This window comes from Salvelinus fontinalis, chromosome 18 (genome assembly GCF_029448725.1).
Source record: "Salvelinus fontinalis isolate EN_2023a chromosome 18, ASM2944872v1, whole genome shotgun sequence".
Lineage (NCBI taxonomy): Eukaryota > Metazoa > Chordata > Actinopteri > Salmoniformes > Salmonidae > Salvelinus > Salvelinus fontinalis.
In genome coordinates, this window is record NC_074682.1 from 18,679,861 (window position 1) to 18,695,430 (window position 15,570).

The window sequence follows — 15,570 nt, forward strand, 5'->3', positions numbered from 1 at the left end:
CTGGTGACGTCGACCGCCGAATGCCGCCTGGACAAGGAGAGGAACCAACTTCAGCGGAAGTCCTCTCTCAAGCCCTCTCTTTCCTCTCCAAACTGGCTTATAACATTATGAGTACCAATCACCCTAATAAAATTGCTAAACTTTTTTCTGCATGACAATAGTGGACATTTTGGATGGAGTGCCCATATACTCTTGGCCTGAAATGTAATATTTGATCTAGGAGTTGATCTAGACTGTTTCAATTTCTTTTTGTGTGATGAACGTCACTTATGTTATTTGATAGTAATTCAGTAATTTGTTAGTTTGCGCTTAGGAAGTGCTGTGTAAGTGAAGCAGACAGTCATTTCTCTGATAAGGTGGATTGACGGAGCTGTGTTATCCTCTCCAGCCATCAAGCACAACTCCACACTCTCTCTCTCTCTCTCTCTCTCTCTCTCTCTCTCTCTCTCTCTCTCTCTCTCTCTCTCTCTCTCTCTCTCTCTCTCTCTCTCTCTCTCTCTCTCTCTCTCTCTCTTCTCTCTCTCTAAAAAGTTTAGCAATTTTATTAGGGTGATTGGTACTCATAATGTTATAAGCCAGTTTGGAGAGGAAAGAGAGGGCTTGTGTACAGAGCAGCAATACATAAATACAAAATACATACATTACACTTGACTTTTCTGAGGAAAAATGTTCTAAGTTCAAATGTGATATAGGATTGTCTCACCTAGCAATCTTAAGATGAATACTCCAAATGTGTCTCTCTGGATAAGAGTGTCTGCTAAATAACTCAAATGTTCATGTAAAATGGAACAGAAGAAAAAAAGTTTATCAGTGATTCATTGTAAAAGCCCAGCAAATCATCACAATCAGTAGTATGTAAATGTATGTGGTAAATACTTTTAATTTAAGCCCTTGCTTAGATCTTTTGTTTATGTACTTTGGCATGTTCCTCAGTTTGTGTGGTTTTTGATGTTCTCTCTTCACCACCTCTGTTCAGAGTACTGCTTCTCTTCATCACTAGACGGCACAATAAAAAGTAGATCCACTGTAGATTATTTCACATTGATATCACAGTACCAGGGTGGAAAAAAGTAGATCCACTGTAGATTATTTCACATTGATATCACAGTACCAGGGTGGAAAAAAGTAGATCCACTGTAGATTATTTCACATTGATATCACAGTAGCAGAGGGTTAAGAACCCATCACACCTACTCCATACCAGCTCCCCTCTATAGTGCACTATTTAGGCTCTGGGTCAAAAAGGTGCGCACTATATACACTACTTAAGCTCTCCACAGTCTGCGATGGTGATCCTCTTGGCTGTACTGAGTGGAATATTCTTATTGTGCCGTCTAGTGATGAAGAGAAGCAGTACTCTGAACAGAGGTGGTCACTACAACTTGTATTTAGATTAAAGTACGTGCTTTCTTTTTACACAGACAAGTCAAAATCACTTTGCTTGCGCTGGATTTCTCATTTAAGGCTATTTCATACTGGATCTGTCTGAAACCTAAATGATACCTCAGCTTTACAAAGATAAACAATGTAATAGGTCATTAAGAAAGTATACATCAAACATACAGTACCAGTCAAAAGTTTGGACACACCTACTCATTCAAGGGGTTTTCTTTATTTGACTATTTTCTACATTGTATGAAATAACACATATGGAATCATGTAGTAACCAAATAGGCAAAGAAGAACGAGAGTCCATCATTACTTTAAGACATGAAGGTCAGTCAAACCAGAAAATGTCAAGAACTTTCAAGAAAGTTTCTTCAAGTGCAGTTGCAAAAAACACCAAGAGCTATGATGAAACTGGCTCTCACGAGGACCGCAACAAGAAAGGAAGACCCAGAGTTACCTCTGCTGCAGAGGATAAGTTCATTAGAGTTAACTGCACCTCAAATTGCAGCCCAAATAAATGCTTCACAGAGTTCAAGTAACAGACACATCTCAACAAAATCTTCATGGTCGAATTGCTGCAAAGAAACCACTACTAAAGAACACCAATAAGAAGAAGAGACTTGCTTGGTCCATGAAACACGAACAATGGACATTAAACCGGTGGAAATCTGTCTAAATTTGAGATTTTTGGTTCCAACCTCCGTGTCTTTGTGAGACGCAGAGTAGGTGAACGGATGATCTCTGCATGTCTGGTTCCCACCGGGAAGCATGGAGAAAATGGTGTGATGGTGTAGTGGTGCTTTGCTGGTGACACTGTCTGTGATTTATTTAGAATTCAAGGCACACTTAACCGGCATGGCTACCACAGCATTCTGCAGCGATATGCCATCCCATCTGGTTTGCTCATAGTGGGACTTTCATTTGATTTTCAACAGGACAATGACCCAACACACCTCCAGGCTGTGTACGGGCTGTTTGACCAAGAAGGAGAGTGATGGAGTGCAGCATCAGATGACCTGGTCTCCACAAACACCCAACCTCAACCCAATTGAGATTGTTTGGGATGAGTTGGACCGCAGAGTGAAGGAAAAGCAGCCAACAAGTGCTCAGCATATGTGGGAACTCCTTCAAGACTGTTGGAAAAGCATTCCAGGTGAAGCTGGTTGAAAGAATGCAAAAAGTGTGCAAGCTGTCTTCAAGGCAAATGGTGGCTACTTTGAAGAATCTAAAATCTAGAAGATATTATTTGTTTAAAACTTTTTTAGTTACTACATGATGTGTTATTTCATAGTTTGATGTCTTCACTATTATTGTACAATGTAGAAAATAGTGAAAATAAAGAAAAACCTTTGAATGAGTAGGTGTGTCAAAATGTTTGACTGGTACTGTATATATATATATATGAATAAATAAATAAGAAAAGTGATGTGCTACCTAACATAATCATGCCAGTTGTGAATCAGTTCTCCACCACTCCCTACTTGTGTAACCCCTCATCCTGGACACAGCCACACTCCCTTCCTGCCGTAACCTGTGAGATCTTTGCTATCAGAAATCACTTCTGAAGGATCCTTAATGAATGTACATCATAGAGAGGACCCCAATTAGATGGCCGTGCTGGGGGAGCGCCGCTCAAGCTAAATAAAGTTATCTTGACAGGGTCGCCGAGCAGGATGAGATAGCGGATAGCCGGCTGAGGAAATGAATTACCTTCCTGACACACGTCAAAGCCAATCGCGAGGAGGATCCTAGGCGCTCCTCTGCCTCTCTCCCCGCCTGTTTCATCTGGCCCTTAGTATGCACAGAGACCGGGCACCAGCCTCGAAATGTATTCATTTATTCACATCCCCTTGGAGAAATCAGAGAGCCTTGTTGTCCTTTTTTGCCTCCCTGTCCAGAATGGAATTTGTGTGAATAACATTGGTTTAGTGAGGCAGAAAATAAGAACAGGCTAGCACAGCAGTAGGGGACTATATTACCCAAAAAAGAGACCGAAAAACGAGTGTCACCTTCATATACAACTTTTCTTCCCTCTCTCTGTTTCTTTCTCAATCTATTGAAAATGAAAAAGAAGAAGAAAAAAACCTGTGGTGGGAATAAATGCCTGAATCCATGAGACGTTACCACGCTCTGCAGGTGCAATTAACCAGCAGATGATGAATCAAAGAGCGGGAGGGAGCAGTGGGCTCTCCATTACAAAGGTGAGCCTTCATCAAGGGGACTGCTTCAATGTTCAATCTCTGCTTGTTTTCTCCTCATTTTGTTTTCCATTTATAACATCTCTAATTACTTGGATTAATCAAGCGATTCAAACAGATGGAACTGGTCTTGGTTAAGTAATTGTGCAAAATGAAACAGAGAAAAAAACAATAGTTCAGTGTTTCCATCCACTTCCCTCTCTGCCCAAGGGGATTTAGAACACTTCCCTCTCTGCCCAAGGGGATTTAGAACACTTCCCTCTCTGCCCAAGGGGATTTAGAACACTTCCCTCTCTGCCCAAGGGGATTTAGAACACTTCCCTCTCTGCCCAAGGGGATTTAGAACACTTCCCTCTCTGCCCAAGGGGATTTAGAACACTTCCCTCTCTGCCCAAGGGGATTTAGAACACTTCCCTCTCTGCCCAAGGGGATTTAGAACACTTCCCTCTCTGCCCAAGAGGATTTAGAACACTTCCCTCTCTGCCCAAGGGGATTTAGAACACTTCCCTCTCTGCCCAAGGGGATTTAGAACACTTCCCTCTCTGCCCAAGGAGATTTAGAACACTTCCCTCTCTGCCCAAGGGGATTTAGAACACTTCCCTCTCTGCCCAAGGAGATTTAGAACACTTCCCTCTCTGCCCAAGGGGATTTAGAACACTTCCCTCTCTGCCCAAGGGGATTTAGAACACTTCCCTCTCTGCCCAAGGGGATTTAGAACACTTTCAGAGGTATAATGGGAGAAAATAAAACCATCTTTCACACAGTTATCATGAATTAATCAATTCTGAATCGTCTCATTCTACAAGTACAGTACCTGACATGTTATGGTGGTGTAGGCTGCATACATACAAGCATATTGGTACACCTGCCAAAAAACATATCAAGAGAAGTCCATGATCTTGCCAATGATGTTTGATGGAGGCTAATGCAACGAGAAAGCTTGGATGCACTTTTGTTCAGTGTAGAAGGGAAGGTGTGTGTGGTAGAACAGACCTTCCTCTCTGTGTACTGCACTCCTGACACCCTGTACAAGCCTCTGACACCCTGTACAAGCCTCTGACACCCTGTACAAGCCTCTGACACCCTGTACAGAGACAAGATAGGTGTACGACACACGCACAAACACTGTCTGGATACACACACACATGCATGGAACACATGGAGAGGATGGAAAAACAAATGTGCTGGCGTTGATGGGCCGTGGTGTAGACCAACCTCTTCTCTGAGGGTGGCCAGCAGCACCTGGTAGGTGTTGGAGGACAGCAAGGCCTGAGTCTTCTGCTTCACCTCCTCAGTAGGCACACTGATCAGACATGGGACCTAGAGCAGGAACATAGGACATTACAACACCCAGAACAGATCATACACACAAACACACACACACACACACACACACACACACACACACAGAGACACACACACACGTAACGAACAGTTAAACTCGTAAGTCAACAGATGAGAAATACAATTGTTATCTATTCCCCTGTACTGTATGTTTGATTTAGATTAAGAGAAACCTGTTAAACAGTAAGCTACCAGACAGCAAAGGTGAATAGACTACCTGGTGTTTGTGTTAGTGTAGGCCTGCTGCTCCTTTGAAATAATTTAATGACCCAGTCCTGGCCTGTGTGACTGACAAACCAACTCTTAATCACATGACACCTGAGCAGCAGGTAAACAGGTCACTGTCACTGCCTCATTGCCCATCTGTGTCCCTCTGCAAAACACACATACCTCTCCGGCCCACCACCCCTCATACCTCCAGATACAAATGCCAACACAGACCCCATATGTCAACAGAAATATGGAGTTCAAACAACTTCTCAAAATGGACATGAATATTTATGGCTGCTGCCTCCTGCTCGGTTAAGGCTGGGCTCCTCCGATTGATTTCCCATTAATGCTGCATGGGGCGGAAATACTGGGGAGCACCGGTAACGGGAAGCAATCTCCCAGACTGAGGGAGGCGAGGAGCCCCCCGCACCGTACCCCTGACTCCCCTGGGTGCGAGCGGCTGTCGTTACCATCACCGAGGCAATCTCACTCTGCAGAGGGGAATGTGGCACTGAGGTGGCAGTGGCACCCTGGAGATAACTGGTAGGCTGGTAGGACATCCTCAACTCTAAGCCCTGTCAGCCCTCTCTGGTCTAGGGCAGGCTCTACCTGGTCTAGGGCAGGCGCTACCTGGTCTAGGGCAGGCGCTACCTGGGATAGGGCAGGCTCTACCTGGGATAGGGCAGGCTCTACATGGGATAGGGCAGGCTCTACCTGGGATAGGGCAGGCTCTACCTGGGATAGGGCACAGGGGCACCTTGGGACACATCCCTGGTCTTCTGCCCTCTTCGTGGCACACTGACTGTGAGTACACACACACTTACTGCTGCTCTATATTCCACCTCCCCACTCCACCCCTCTGCCAGAGCAGGTCATTACATGTAATGTATGTATAGACTAGACATGGGGGATGGAGAGTAGAGAGAGGGTGACCACCGGTGTCTGAGAGATGGAGAATTCAGTTTGTCTGGGAACAAATCTCGTTGCACAGCTAGTCATTTTACTGTTCCTGTGGAACGAATTGAGACCAGCAGTTTCCAACTTGTCTAAGATGATTTTCAAGGTCACCCAAATATGCGAGACCAGCATGTGGTGAAGTTGGTTATGATATCATTCTAACAGGTCCTGGTGAACTAACTATTTCACTTCATCTGAATCTTAGATCGAGGTTAGAAGGATAATGACTCTGAAATGTTATGCCAAACAAGACACAAACCAACAAACCCTTGTTCCAGAACCTAGCTACACAGAAACAACCTAGGTGTCTACTTGTGAATGTGGCCTTTGTCTACAGTAGGTGTCTCCAACCCTGTTACTGGAGAGCTACCCTCCTGCAGGTTTTCGCTCCAACCCCAGTTGTAACTAACCTGGTTCAACTTATCCACCAGCTAATTATTAGAATTAAGTGTGCTAGCTTAGAGTTGGAGTGAAAACCTACAGGACGGTAGCTCTCCAGGAACAGTTGGAGAGCCCTGGACAGTACGCAGAGGGTAGTTTCTCTGTCCTCCATCCATAGCATGGTGCAACAGTGCCACCCAGTGGTGAGATAGAGCACCAGCCACCATCTGTCTGCTATCCAACCTGACAGGATCCATTTCCAAGATTTCATTTACTCTCCCTTTGGCTGGGTTAACATTTATCATACATTGTACGTCATGTTTCCCCTACGTAATTCTCCAAAGGATCAGAATTATGCTGCTAAATGGATAGAAAAGTGGCTATGACAAGTAATTCCTGATTTAATTGAATCGGGGGCTGGGAATGGTGGCGGGCACTCTCTCACATCAGCTCACGGGAGGCTGCGGAATGAGACAGCGATTATACCAAATCAATTAGGGACATTGTTAATTTGGGAGTAGTTTAAGGACTGCTACGGGGAGAGGTGGGGAGAGGAGAGGAGGAAAGGGCGAGTGCACTGACCAGACCATTTCAGAGGATGGTTTTGTGAAAGCACTGTCTGAGACCAGACCCATGAGTGATGGGGGGGGGGGACAGGCGAGGCAGATTTAGGTGTCACCCACTGGGTTGTTAAGGACTGGCTTGTTACCTCATGTTTAGAGGGAGGAGTGTGGGCATGTGATAGACATGTGTTCCCCTCCCCACCTCACTCCCCATCTCCCTCAGACTGGCTTGGTAGGCTAATTGTATGATAAATCCAATGCCAGCATCTTTTACATTCCCTGCACCATTTATCTTTATTTACAAGCAATTTGGAGTGTGTGGCCTTAATAAGAGTCAGCGTGTGATCGGAACCTGTGTTTCCTCTGGCCTCCCTGACTGTCTCCCTGCCTTACTGGCTGCCTGCCCGCCTGCCTGCCTGCCTGGCTGCCTGCTGTTGTAAATCCTAATGACAACTGCTTTCATTTCCACTCCGCCGCCAAACAATAACAGAGCCCACACTCAATCACAGGGAAAAGGTTGCGGAAGGAACAGGGGACATTAACACAGTTTCACGGCACCAATCAGCACACAGGCAAATCAATCCAGGACTCCATTCGTTAACTCTCTCCATCCCCCCATCTCTTCCTCTATCTCCCCGGCTCACGGCCAGTTAATCCCCTGCCCACTGTCCTGTGGCCAATCAAGATTACTGACACACGCCACAAAGAGCAACAGGTAGAATAACTGAGGGTTTAGACAATGGAAATGGGCAAGGCTCCAGACAGCAGATAGGAACTATTTGATTAATTTGTAATTCAATATTTTTGGCATTGCCACCTCTAAAAGACAATCCTCAACCTCACAGAGAGAGAACTGGCTAGAAAGCAAAAGGGCTGAGTCAACACATATGGAGCAGCCTCAGGCGTGAGCAGAGAGACAGGCTTAATGTGATGTGGGATGAAATAACAAACAGATGGAATTACTAAACAGGCCCATCTAAAAGGTACATTTTGCAGCACTAGGGATCTTGCAGAAAGAACACACCATAACAGTGACCATCTGGCCAGTGAAATATATGAGTACAGTGCTTTCAGAAAGTGTTCACACCCCTTGAAGTTGTCCACAGTTTGTTGTCTTACAAAGTGGGAATAAAATGGATTGAATTGTATTTTATTTGTCCGTGACCTTCACAAAATACTCTGTTATGTCAACATTGAAGAACATATTTTTTTCTATGAATGATTAGATAGGTATTCAAACCCTGAGTCAATACATGTTAGTATCACCTTTGACACTGTTTCAGCTGTGCATCTTTCTGGGTAAGTCTTTGCACACCTGGATTGTACAATATTTGCATTATTTATTCAATTCTTCAAGCTGTCAAGTTGGTTGTTGATCATTGCCAGACAGCCATTTTCAGTCTTGCCATATATGCCCAAGCCAAATTAAGTCAAAACTCTAACTAGGCCACTCAGGAACATTCAATGTTGTCTTGGTAAGTAACTCCAATGTATATTTGGCCTTGTGTTTTAGGTTATTGTCCTGCTGAAAAGTGAATTTGTCTCTGAACCAGGTTTTCCTCTAGGATTTTGCCTGTGCTTAACTCTATTCCGTTTCTTTTTATCCTAAAAGACTCCCTAGTCCTTGTTGATGACAAACATACCCATAACATGATGTAGCACCACCTTACTTTAAAATATGAAGCGTGGTACCAAGTGACGTGTTGTGTTGGATTTGCCCCAAACATAAAGCTTTCTTTGGCAATTTTTTTAGCAGTTTTACTTTAGTGCCTTATTGCAAACAGGATGCATGTTTTGGAATATTTGTATTCTGTACAGGCTTCCTTCTTTTCACTCTGACAATTAGGTTAGTATTGTGGAGTAACTACAATACTGTTGATCCATCCTTAGTTTTCTCCAATCACACAGCTGCTTTAAAGTCACCATTGGCCTCATGGTGAAATCCCTAAGTGGTTTCCTTCCTCTCCTGCAACTGAGTTAGGAAGGACGCCTGTATCTGTGTAGTGACTGGGTGAATTGATACACCATCTAAAGTGTAATTAATTACTTCACCCTGCTCCAAAAAATATTTAATGTCTGCTTTTTTTTTTACCCATCTACCAATAGGTGCCCTTCTGTGCGAGGCATTGGAAAACCTCCCTGGTCTTTGTGGTTGAATCTGTGTTTGAAATTCACTGCTTGACTGAGGGACATTATAGATACATTTATTTTGTGGGGTACAAAGATGAGGCAGTAATTCAAAAATCATGTTAAACACTATTATTGCACACAGAGTGAGTCCATGCAACTTTTTATGTGACTTGTTAACCTCTTTGGGCAGTTGGGGCATATTGAGTAGCCTGGATAAAAGGTGCCCATTTCAAACGGCCTCGTACTCAATTCTTGCTCGTACAATATGCATATTATTATTACTATTGGATAGAAAACACTCTCTAGTTTCTAAAACCGTTTGAATTGTATCTGTGAGTAAAACAGAACTCATTTTGCACCAAACTTCCTGACAGGAAGTGGAAAATCTGAAATCGATGCACTGTTCTAGGGCCTGCCTATAAATGTCCTTGATATATATCAGTATACATGCACTTCATACGTCTTCCACTAGATGTCGACAGGCAGTGAGAGAAGAAATGGAGTGTATAACTTGATCTGGGGTCGAATAAAAGCTCTTTGTATGACGTGTCACCAGTTTCCTGTTTTCTGGAGAGTGCGAGAAGGGACCTGGTATTGCCTTCTGATAAGCTGTCGTTATAGACGACTAATATCTCCGGCTTTGATTTTATTTGATACATGTGACAATATCATCGTAATGTATGTTTTTTCAATATAGTTTTATTCGATTATTGACATTTTTTCGGGACGTTAGGCGTGTTGCGTTGTGTGCCTTTGTTCAGGAAGGAGAGCTTCGCGCCACTTTGCTAGCTTTCCGTGCTAATTGACTGGAGAAGAGGATATTCTAAATCCAAACAATGATTGTTCTGGACAAAGGACCCCTTGTACAACATTCTGATGGAAGATCGTCAAAAGTAGGACCCATTTTATGATGCTATTTCATATATCTGTCGAACATGTTGTACTAGTAGTTTGCGCCCAGAGTTTGGGCACTCTCTCGCTATAACTAAGCTGGATGTCGTAATGAAGTTATTTTTAGAATTCTAACACAGCGATTGCATTAAGAACTAGTGTATCTATCATTTCCTATACAGCATGTATTTTTTAGTAACGTTTATGTATAGTTATTTGGTCAGAATAGTTGAGTGTCATAAAAATATCCGCACATTCTGGGAAAAATATGCTACGTTAGCACAATGTATAAACACTGATTTCAGCTCTAAATATGCACATTTTCGAACAAAACATAAGTGTATGTATAACCTGATGTTATAGGACTGTCATCTGATGAAGCTTATCAAAGTTAGTCAAAAATTATATATCTTTTGCTGGTTTATTCGCTATCGCTAACGTGCCTATTGCTATCGCTAACGTGCCTTGATGAATGAATGCGGTAGTGTGGTAGGCTATTGTAGTAAGCTAATATAATGCTATATTGTGTTTTCGCTGTAAAACACTTAAAAAATCGGAAATATTGTCTGGATTCACAAGATGTTTGTCTTTAATTTGCTGTACACCATCGATTTTTCTGAAATGTTTTATGATGAGTATTTAGGTATTTGACGTTGGTGTCTGTAATTACTCTGGTTGCTTCGGTCCTATTTGTGACGGTAGCTGTGATGGTAGCTGCAATGTAAAACTGATTTATACCTCAAATATGCACATTTTTCGAACAAAACATAGATTTATTGTATAACATGTTATAAGACTGTCATCTGATGAAGTTGTTTCTTGGTTAGTTTGGTTGGTTCTTGGTTAGTTAGGTTGGCTTTGTGCATGCTACCTGTGCTGTGAAAAATGTCTGTCCTTTTTTGTATTTGGTGGTGAGCTAACATAAATATATGTGGTGTTTTCGCTGTAAAACATTTTAAAAATCGGACATGTTTGCTGGATTCACAAGATGTTTATCTTTCATGTGCTGTATTGGACTTGTTAATGTGTGAAAGTTAAATATTTCTAAAAAATATATTTTGAATTTCCCGCCCTGCACTTGAAGTGGCTGTTGTCATATTGTGCCCGGCTTCGGGCTTGCAGGCCAAAGAAGTTAATTAAGCACATTTTTTTCCTGAACTTATTTAGGCTTGTCATAACAAAGGGGTTGAATACCTATTGACTCAAGACTTTTCAGCTTCTCATTTTTTATTAATTTGTAGAAATGTCAAAAAACATATTTCCACTTTGACATCATGGGGTATTGTGTGTAGACCAGTGACACAACATTTCAATGTAATAGATGTTTTATTCAGGCTGTAACACAACCAATGTACAAAAAGTCAAGGGGTGTGAACACTTTCTGAAGGCACTGTAATTTAGTAGTCCATAAAGGGCAACGTATCTTCTTCCATACTCTCAGTTTAGCCATCCCCAAACACATATTTCAGTCTAATTTTCGTCAGACCATCACTGGCAATCCACACAATATTTCTCCCCTGAAGTTATTTTAGAATCAGGAAAACAACCAAAAGAACATTCCGGAGCATCAGGGAACATTCCCTGATCACCTCAGCCGCCCAACAGTGCTTCCCACAGGAAGTCAGAAATCTATCAGAATATCCAGCTTAGCCCATCTCCTATGTGTAGTAATACCTGTGCCTGCATAGATAACTACATCTCGGCTCTGAAATTCTGCAGATCTGTTTTCTTTTGAACCTGTGAGGGGGCTCCTGCCTCCTGGGAGCAGTCCTGCAGAAACACATCAGTAAGAGACGGCACTGGGCAATTTCTACACAGGACGACAAACAGGCATAGGCTGGGTAGTCATATTACATATGGCTGAGCCAATCTCCTTCTGACACCTCGCATTTTGATCATACGTCCAATTTGAAGCACAACTCCATTTGATGCTAGGTGAGGCGAGGTGAGGAGGGAGGGTGAGGAAGAGGAGGGAGAGATGAGGGCAATGCAATACAAAGTTGCAGTTAAAGACGCCCAATAAATCACAGGCTCCCGCCTCTTCTCTTTTGGGAGGCGATGCATGGATTATTCCAGGCCGTGCCAAGTTAAATCGCAGCCAGATGCCAGTATCACCCCGTCCCAGCCCCCTTGCATGTCACACTGTATTTTCCAGTACATCCTCCAGGAGACAGGGTTTATAAATGCAAGTAAGCCGCTCCCTCCGCTTGACAAATGAGCTTTCAGGGCATGTGTCTGGCGAATAGGAATGAAGATAAATCTGATATAATGGCTGGATAACAACCTGCTAGTCCCTGACAGACACCATCAGCTCCACCATTCTTTATGGGAAGGACAGTCACGCTGCAGTCACTAAAACAATGGCCCTGGAGCTTCTCCTCTCCCCCTCTCACATCCTCTCTTCCTCCTTTCTGTCTTTGACTTTTTCTTTCTTTGCTTCCTACTTTCTTCTGATACAAAGGTTGCTAGAAGGCCTAGTGTCTAGTGTGTTTGTGGTAATTCGGAACAAACCCAGGGAAACATGGCCACTCATGATGATGTGGATCGCAAAACTTCAACTACAGAACAATCTTCTTTGGCAAATCGTGATTGAATTCTGATTGTGTCAAATGAAGCATAGTTTTCACAGAGAGAATATTATTCACATTGTGAGGTTAGAGGCTCATCATTGCTTTACACCTGTGCAGAGCCTCTGGTCCAAAATGTTTCAACCTGAGCACAAAAATTGAGTCCCCTGGGGTTTGACTGGGACCAAATGACACCTAATTTCTGGCGTTTGTGAAAGGTCCCGTGGTCAGGCCATACTTGCGGCCAGCTGCTCACAGAGAATCAGTAAGCAGGAGGGAGGGAGGAGGAGAGAGCCAAAGAGCAAAAGAAAGAGACAGCAAAAGAGACAGCAAAAGAGAGAGTGAAAGAGAGAGAGAGAAAATGCAAGAAACTGGCATCTGTGCCTGCCTGACACCAGACAGGAGTAAAGGAAGGTTAAGGTAATGTGGATAAGGGGGGGAGAACATAATGGTATTCTGGTGTTTTCATTTGTGGTGACGAGGCGGGGCTGATTTGTATTCACACACTGCAGGTAGAGAGAGACACAGAAGATGGGCAGAGATGGGGCCTGATGACCTGTCACTCTGTGTGTGTGTGTGTGTGTGTGTGTGTGTGTGTGTGTGTGTGTGTGTGTGTGTGTGTGTGTGTGTGTGTGTGTGTGTGTGTGTGTGTGTGTGTGTGTGTGTGTGTGTGTGTGTGTGTGTGTGTGTGTGTGTGTGTGTGTGTGTGTGTGTGTGTGTGTGGACGTGTTTAACTATACTTGTGGGGACCAGACAAACAAACAACATTTTGACCAACTGGGGACACTTTGTTAGTCCCCACAAGGTGCTATTTCTAGGGGGTTTAGGGATAATGTTAGAATTAATGTAAGGTTAGAATTAGTTTTAGGCTTAGGGTTATGAGTTAGGGTTAGGTTTTCGGGTTAAGGTTAGGGTTAAGGTTAGGGTAGGAGTACGGGTTAAGGTTAGGGATTAGGGTACTTTTTGTATACTTCGCATTTAGAAACATCAAATGTTCTGTTTTTTCCCCATAGCCTCCCCTTCTCTCAATTATGGATCTTTTTTGTCTGCCCAATGCAATCGCGAAGTAGTCAAGACTGTCGATTAAGGGTTTGGCTCCTGAGCTCCAAAGCTTTATTAAAATATCAAGTTTGAGAGGAGTAAAACAGTGAAACTCAGACATAGAAGTTATCTGTAACTTGTAAAAAATAGCTTGTTTTCTGTTTCATATGTTCAAAACCCAAGTCCTCCCTTAGGCCTACTTTAACGAAAGCTGGTTCAACAACAACGTGTCTTTTTTATCCTGGAAATTTTATGATATTATTACATGTTACATTATTTATTTTGTATCACATTTTTTAACAGATTGCTTGTTTTTCGTTAAATTTGATTACAGCCAAAGTTATTAGAATGATTCACCTTCCTGGTTTTATGGTAACAACGTCCGTGGCGCGCTTGCAATGCAACTTCTGCCGATGTGTAAATGTGATCTGATCTGTAAAATGGTTCCGATTATATAACAGTGAGTGGACAATCTCCCTTTCTCTTTATATTGGATCTTTGTCCAGCTATTGTGAAAAGATTGGATGTGCGTAAAACTCTCCAAAGTTGTTTTAATATTATATGCCCACGGGGGAAAATGATGGTGCCTGTAAGTGTGGCATAGCCTATTTAAAACCAGCAGTGGCAAAAGTATCCAATTTTAATACTTGAGTAAAAGCAAAGATACCTCAATAGAAAATTACACAAGTACAAGTGAAAGTCACTCAGTAAAATACAACTTTAGTTAAAGTATAGAAGTATTTGGTTTTAAATATACTTAAGTAAGTAAATGTAATTGCTAAAATATAATTAAGTATCAAAAGTAAAAATCATTTCACATTCCTTACATTAAGCAAACCATACGGCATCATTTTCTTGTTTTTTAAATAATATCACATCCCACTCTTAACAAAAACACTTTAATCATTTTTTATATTTAAGGACAACGCATCGGAGGGACACTTCACACACACACACACAGTGTATTTACAGTAAATTTGACAGTAAATGACATCACAAAATAACAACCAAACCGACAGCAGTGTTCTTTTAGGTCACCTCTGCCCATTCTCCACGTTCTATGTTAAAATTATTGTTCCAGTATGTTAGAGTTCTGGCGGGAAAATGTCAAAGGCACATTTCTTGGGTGAATTAGGAGAGGGAGATAGCTGAATGTTCTGTCCTTGATTTAAAACAGGGTGTGAGCTGTCAACCCCCCACCAGTTCCCTTCTCTCCCCACCCCCCCCCCCCGCCCCCGCGGGTGCGAGGGAGTCTGGTTGAAGTTAATTATTGCAAAGCTGATCTGACCTATTCAGCCTAATCCTCCCAGGACAGTCATGACAGTTTAGATTAGAATTAGATTATTTGTTCCTTTTTAGGCCTTATCAATAATTAATTTAATCTTGCTTATTGACCATGTTTGACATGTCCATGCTCAGCCATAATGTAATTTACAGGAGGCCTAGCCCATATATCAGTGTAAATGCTATTGAAGCCATGCAACTACTTAGAACAATGTGGACACAAATGGGTTTAAGTTAGCATATGTAGCAATGATAGGTCTACATTTTGTTATTTGTTTCTGTAATCCATTTAGAAAACTATAGTTTACTAACATTGGAATTGGAATTGATTCCAAGGCAATAGATAAAAGACCGTAAATACACAAACTGAAGCAACCATGGAGAACGTTCTGATTGGTCAGTCAGGGGCCAAGCCTCGACACACATAACTTGTACTTGTTTATTCATCAAAACCCAGCCCTTTCGCACCAGGGCATGCGCCAATAACTGTGATAGTGAAAATAGCAAAAATATTTCTGACACACCATTGAACTACCGCCTGGCTGCTACCGCCTGGCTTAGATTTAACATTGTGTTAGGTTTGTTAAAATAGAGCCCATAGTGACCTATTTGTGG

At 42.5% G+C, this 15,570-nt stretch overlaps 1 protein-coding gene across 1 annotated transcript in view; it reads right to left on the reverse strand.

Annotated features, from left to right (window-relative positions):
- The window catches only part of LOC129815108 (S-adenosylmethionine mitochondrial carrier protein-like), an 83,133-nt gene that overhangs the window by 43,133 nt on the left and 24,430 nt on the right, over positions 1-15,570 (reverse strand). The window contains exons 3-5 of the mRNA XM_055868482.1: positions 4,803-4,907; positions 4,651-4,671; positions 4,581-4,611 (exon numbers count right to left, since the gene is read on the reverse strand). Of these exons, the coding sequence (XP_055724457.1) occupies positions 4,581-4,611; positions 4,651-4,671; positions 4,803-4,907 (157 nt within the window). The remainder of the gene's footprint in view (positions 1-4,580; positions 4,612-4,650; positions 4,672-4,802; positions 4,908-15,570) is intronic.